This window comes from Mercenaria mercenaria, chromosome 6 (assembly GCF_021730395.1).
Source record: "Mercenaria mercenaria strain notata chromosome 6, MADL_Memer_1, whole genome shotgun sequence".
NCBI classification, from domain to species: domain Eukaryota; kingdom Metazoa; phylum Mollusca; class Bivalvia; order Venerida; family Veneridae; genus Mercenaria; species Mercenaria mercenaria.
In genome coordinates, this window is record NC_069366.1 from 76,075,331 (window position 1) to 76,081,210 (window position 5,880).

The 5,880-nt window shown below is 33.1% G+C and overlaps 1 protein-coding gene across 3 annotated transcripts; it reads left to right on the top strand.

Annotated features, from left to right (window-relative positions):
- Positions 1-252: 252 nt before the first annotated feature.
- On the top strand, positions 253-5,418 carry LOC128557851 (uncharacterized). 3 transcript variants are annotated; one of them, XM_053546366.1, is made up of 5 exons: positions 253-1,185; positions 1,548-2,670; positions 3,108-3,224; positions 3,657-3,759; positions 4,094-5,418. In XM_053546366.1, the coding sequence occupies exons 3-5, from the start codon at positions 3,152-3,154 to the stop codon at positions 4,545-4,547; spliced, it is 630 nt and encodes a 209-aa protein (XP_053402341.1). In that variant the 5' UTR covers positions 253-1,185; positions 1,548-2,670; positions 3,108-3,151; the 3' UTR covers positions 4,548-5,418. The 3 variants fall into 2 exon arrangements, 2 of the variants coding, with proteins under 2 accessions (XP_053402341.1, XP_053402340.1); XM_053546365.1 differs by lacking the exons at positions 3,657-3,759; positions 4,094-5,418 and having other exon boundaries at positions 3,108-3,226.
- Positions 5,419-5,880: the final 462 nt, after the last annotated feature.

Genomic DNA, 5,880 nt, shown 5'->3' on the forward strand with positions numbered 1-5,880 from the left:
CGTTGCCACTCTTTAGTAGAGTTATAAGAGACTAATAAAACATCGTACAATACTATCACGGTTTTCAATAAATACAAGACATATAAAATAATAATAATTCAAATTAAAAGCAACTTTACATATATATTCATATATGTATACATGAATGCATACATACTTATGTATTCATACATTTAAACACTGAATTAGAATAACAAGAGGGATTTAGTACGTAATAAATATTACACAAAATGTACCTCATGTTATATATGAACCGCGCCAAGCAGAAATATATCTTAACGTACATTATGACGAAATCGAGAAACGACGTCACAAGTTGCAAGTGCGATTTCAAAATGGCGACGCCCATGCTTTGACATGTTTATAATTTAATATTTGACATGGATACGTTTGAGGTATGTTTCAGTCTATAATATTACATGTTGATAATGTTGTAACATATATTTGAAAATTTATTCAGTATTATAAGCAGTTTTATTATGAAAATATGAGAAATCCCTTGCTATAAAAATTGGTGAAGGTCAAGTGTGTCGTCACTGTCGAATCGATTGTTGTGATGTCATCAAGCTATATTTTGCATTGAATGAAATAATGAAACAGAATCTAGATCTACATGTAACAATTTTGAAACGACATTTGTTCTCGTAAATTATTAATCAAGATAAGCCCTACAGTATTGCAATTTTCGATTCAGTTGTATGCGAATGTTTCTGGCAATGTTTGTAGATTTAGATCTATTTTGTCCAATTTTTATTATTTATTTATTTATTTAAGTCAAGAAGCTTGCACTGTCGGCTACATCACATTTCTTTTTGTACATAAACATATATGTAAAAATATCTCCGCCGATGACATCATTGTACAATTTTTAAAGATGGTATGTGTTAGTTTCATAGGGGTAATTATTTATACAATAAATGCAACCAGTAAAATTGTCTTGGGCGGAATGGCGCAGCGCTAGCGTACCCGATTTGCAAACTGAAGACTCGCGTTCGAATCTGTCTCACGTCGTGTTTTTTTTTTTTAACTATTCATTTTATTTATTATTCAACCTCCACACATTCCATTCTTTTTTCTCCATTCAGGATTTAGAAGATTTACTTGAAGTGTTTGGATTGGGAAGTAAATCTAGTACATCAAATAGCCAATGTACACAGGAACTTGCAGAAGCTGGAACTACAAATGGTTGTGACTATTAAACTATTATTGACTTTTTAAATGTTTTTATGTATAGCTAAGATGCAGGTTATAATAACGACACATACGTTTTTAAAGTTCACTTAAACAATGTTTTTATAAATTTTCTTTATAGCTCTATATACATACACACTATGTATGTGCGCGCGTTTGTGTGCATCATGATCATCATCAGTATTTACCTTAGCTAATAATACCAATAAATTAAATCTTACTTAGGTGAAAATGATATATTTAGAAGAAAGAATTAAAATAAACGTCTAAATTATCTCCGATATTTTTCTGTTATGAAATTACATCACTAAGATATAAGTAAGCTTTAACATTCTATTTTCCATGATTGCTTTAAGATGATGCTGATGATGAAATGTCCGTGGAAAACCTGGTGGAAAACTTCATGGCAGCTAGAGTTCAAACCGATACAGCTGGCGATGAACACAACGATGATATACATCTAAACCAAACAGATGAGTTGGACGAAGATGATCCCCAAAGAGATCTCGCAACTATCAAACATAAACTTCAAGAGGGTTGTGGCTGTAAACTTTGTTGTTTCAAAGGTGTTACAGTAGGAGTTGTTCTAGACAATATTCTTAGAATGAGAGAGATGTCAAAAGACAATAAAGAGTTATTTGTCATGGGAAACTTGCGTGAAAAACTTGGTACTGACCGGTGCAAGGAGGGAGAACGACAGCAAGTGCGCTTTGAATACAATTTCCAAGGAAAAACGGTTTGCCAGAAAGCATTTTGTTTGATATTTGACATGGGGAAAAGCACTGTGAAGCGTATTCAGAAACACATTTCCACAAAGGGTGTAGGACCGCGGGTTCATGGTCTAGTAGGAAGAAGACCGTCAAATGCATTTTCCACTGACGTCATCAAAGATGCAGTGCAGTACTTAATAAACTATGCAATCGAAGAAGGACTTCCACAGCCATCACCACCAAGAGGCCGAGATGATACACCGCCCATTTATCTACCCGCATCAAAAACTAAGATCATGATTCATCAAGAATATATGGAAGCTTGTGTAGAAAGTGGTAAGGCTCACGTTGGAAAGTCAACATTTAAAAATGTATGGAATCAGTGTGTCCCTCATATAAAAATCATGAATCCGCGAGACGATGTATGCAATACATGTGAGGACTTTCGCGATACCATATCTATGGCTAGAAGTGAAGATGACAAACTAGACGCCACTGCTAGTTATCACCAGCATGTTTTTTCTGCACGTGCAGAGCGAGAGGTGTATCAGCAATGTGTACAAGAATCTACGGCTCTTTTCCGAGGTAGCTCACAAGATCACAGCAAGGTCCATTATACATTTGATTTTAGTCAATATGTGAAATTACCTCATTACGCAAGAGAGAAAGGACCTACCTTCTTTATACAGCCACGCAAGGTGCAGAGTTGGCTTCAGAATAGATGAATATCGCCAGTACAACTATTTAATAGATGAAGACCAGACAATAGGTGTGTAAGTTCAAATTAACATGATTAAGTACTAGTAACATTTTTTTTGTTTGTTAATAAAACGTAATCCATGTTTCTTGATTGACAAGTATTTCTCACTTCTCCGCATGTAACTGACAACTTCCAAACAAACGGTTACTTTTAAGTGTAATGCATGCAATTAGAAAATCAGGCAAAAAATATATGCTTTGTTCGGGATTCGAGTCATTTATCTGTGTGGTTGTTAAAAGTATTTTATTCTTCTTACCAGACGAACCGGGCAGGCTCATTACATGTTACTAGTATATATGCTCGTGATGACTAGGTCCTGCGCATGCGTTTCATATTGATTTTAACATTATAGACATATTGTAAATTTGTTACAGCTTGTTTTAAATATGATAAATATAATAGTTATAATGTAACTTTGCATTACAAGTTTCCATTTCATTTTCAAGGTGTAGACGGACAATTGGCACATGGACCCGATTCTGTGATCTCCATGTTGGACCACGCCTTTGGAACGTTTTGTCACCAGGGAGGAGATTGCACAGTACATGCTGATAACTGTTTTGGTACGTGTCTATTACTGTTCAGATAATAAAAAAAAAAGATCGAAAACAGGACACCCGTTTCATTGAAATATTATAAATTTGGAAATTGTAATTGTTTCTCATTCTCTGACCGCTAACAGTAAAAGTAACCTTTTTCTTTTTTGTGTAGGTATTAGGTTAAAGCATAAAGTAACTGGCAGTTGCAAGTTAAATAAACAATGGTTATGAATGGAACAATGCAAATGATAATAATGATAAAAATAGTTATAATGATAATTATTCATAATGTTATATAAGTCATACTGATGAGATTATAATGATGATGATCATAATGATAATGTTGATGATAATGATCATAATCATGATGATGGTGATAATGATGATTTTGATGATTTGATAATGCGGGTGATGATTGATTTGATGTGGATAATAATTGTGAAAATTGTATTTCAGGTCAAAATAAAAACCGCTACGTGATTGCCTACCTTTCATGGAGAACTATGACGAACAGACACGATAATATCAAATATATGATGCAGTTACCTGGCCATACTAGGTAGTACAATTTACAGATTACCTAAAAACTTAGTCAAAATGACATTCCTTTATACTTAGGGTGATATTCTTTAATAGTGCATAGGAATTCATAAACAGATTTTAACAAAGAAATACTATTTAAGTTTAAAAAGACGGCTATCTAAATGTATTTACAAAAGAATTTTATTCATTATAAATATACATTTTGGGATTATCCTTGTTACCTTATTAGCTTGATCCGTTGTACATACCCTAAACGGCCTGTTGGTTTATAATGATACATTTTATGATGTATGTATGATATGTTTAAAGATTAAAGCAGTAACTGAATGATTAACTGTCGCAATTTTCAGATGTTTGATTGACGCCGGTTTTGGCAGAATTAAACAGAGGTATCGTAGGGAGGATATTGATACGCTTCAACACGTAGCGGATGTTGTTGATCTGTCATCCTGTAGCAACGTCTCAGTTGTGTATGGCAGGGATACATGGAAATGGAGGCAGTGGAAGGCTTTCTTCGGCGACAGATATAAAAAAGTTCCGAATATATCCAAGTACCACTACTTCCGGTTCACTTCAACAGACCCCGGAGCCGTATTTATGAAAATATCTGCGGTTGACACAGAGGAGACAAGGTTTGTCGTCTGTAAAACAAACCTTCTTGCTATGGATTCATATGACATTCCTCAAGAAATAATGCCAGCTGGACTTAGCCGAGAGCGACAGCGCTACCTTTACAGCCAGGTTCGCCCGCTTGTGAGACTTCAGTTTCAGGAAGAATTCTGTGCAGTACCAGCTCAAGAATAGTGGACATGTGAAAAGAAATGTCTTTAAATGGGAGCTTTTTAACGCTAGACGTTTGTCGTCTCGTGAACTAAGTGTTTACAAATGTGTAAAAATGAGATTTTTAATTTGGTTATATATCGTCATGGTAATAAACAGTGTAAACTTGAAAATTGAAGTACATACTGAAATACCGATGACGGACTTCTTTCACTGCTGTTACCATGGGAACGGATAAATATGTGTGCTATTTCAGATATGTTGCTTGTTATAAGGGACGGCATTTAATGATTTATTGTTCTAAACAAAAATGTTTTGAATCTGATTTCTATATGTTGCTTTGAATTTTATGTAAATAATTCCTTTTCACTACCGTTGTATGCTACTTATGTTACTAAGTTTACATAGAAAACTACTTTTCTTTTAATCATAAAAAATTTGTAATAAGTGAAATTTCGTAGGATATTTTTGTAAAAGTGGAAAAAATATTTAAAACTGTAATGTTGTAAGTATACCGGTGTAAAAAGTACTTAACATGTCTTGAAAACCGCATAATTCTATTCGCAAGTCAGTCGTTTCCATGACAACAAATATTTGTATTAAAATAAATACTTATATTTTAGAGAAAGTGTTTGTCTTTACATATGATATCAAATGACCGTTGTAAAATCACTATAATACAGTAGATAAACATATAAATCCAATACTTCTTTTTAATTGTTTGACATTTTTGTTAACGTTTTCTTGACGTTAATTGTGTAATTTTTTATTCAAGATGACGTCTTTGGACTGAAATGCTCCAAAATGTACGTAATATACCTATAGAAAGGTTTACATTTTTATAAACAGTAAAACGTGCAGAATAATAATCAATGAAAACCTAAAAATGTCACAAAATTACGTTAAGACATATTTCTGCTTGGCGCGGTTCATATGGTAAGGCCAAAGCTATATTATTTAATAGAATATAATTTACTTGCATGATACACCTTTTGATACTGTATTATTTTTGAATATTTGTGTAGTATAACGATCTAGTATACTAGTAATTATGTAAATAAAAATTGATCAAATAAGCATCTGCAGTAAAATTGGTCATTTTATAGTCTTAACCTAAGATCGGGTTCTTTTTGTTGCGGAACTACTTTAACTTATTGTATATTTTGATACATCACTTCAGTGATATTTTAGATGAATTAACATCAATAATTTGAAAGTTACCCTGATCATAGTATAGATGAACTTCGGATGAAGTATCTAAAGAAATTTCTTCTTTAAATAGACATAAAAGCTGTGACTATGAAAATAATATGGCCGATTTTTTCATAGATTCTAATCATTTTATAACTCCTTATCT

Bases quoted from the DNA above. Each gene is read 5' to 3' on its own strand.
- LOC128557851 (XM_053546365.1), top strand. From the start codon at position 918: ATGCAACCAGTAAAATTGTCTTGGGCGGAATGGCGCAGCGCTAGCGTA. The intron at 1,186-1,547 runs GTTGTGACTATT...GATTGCTTTAAG, and splicing joins AGAAGCTGGAACTACAAATG to ATGATGCTGATGATGAAATG.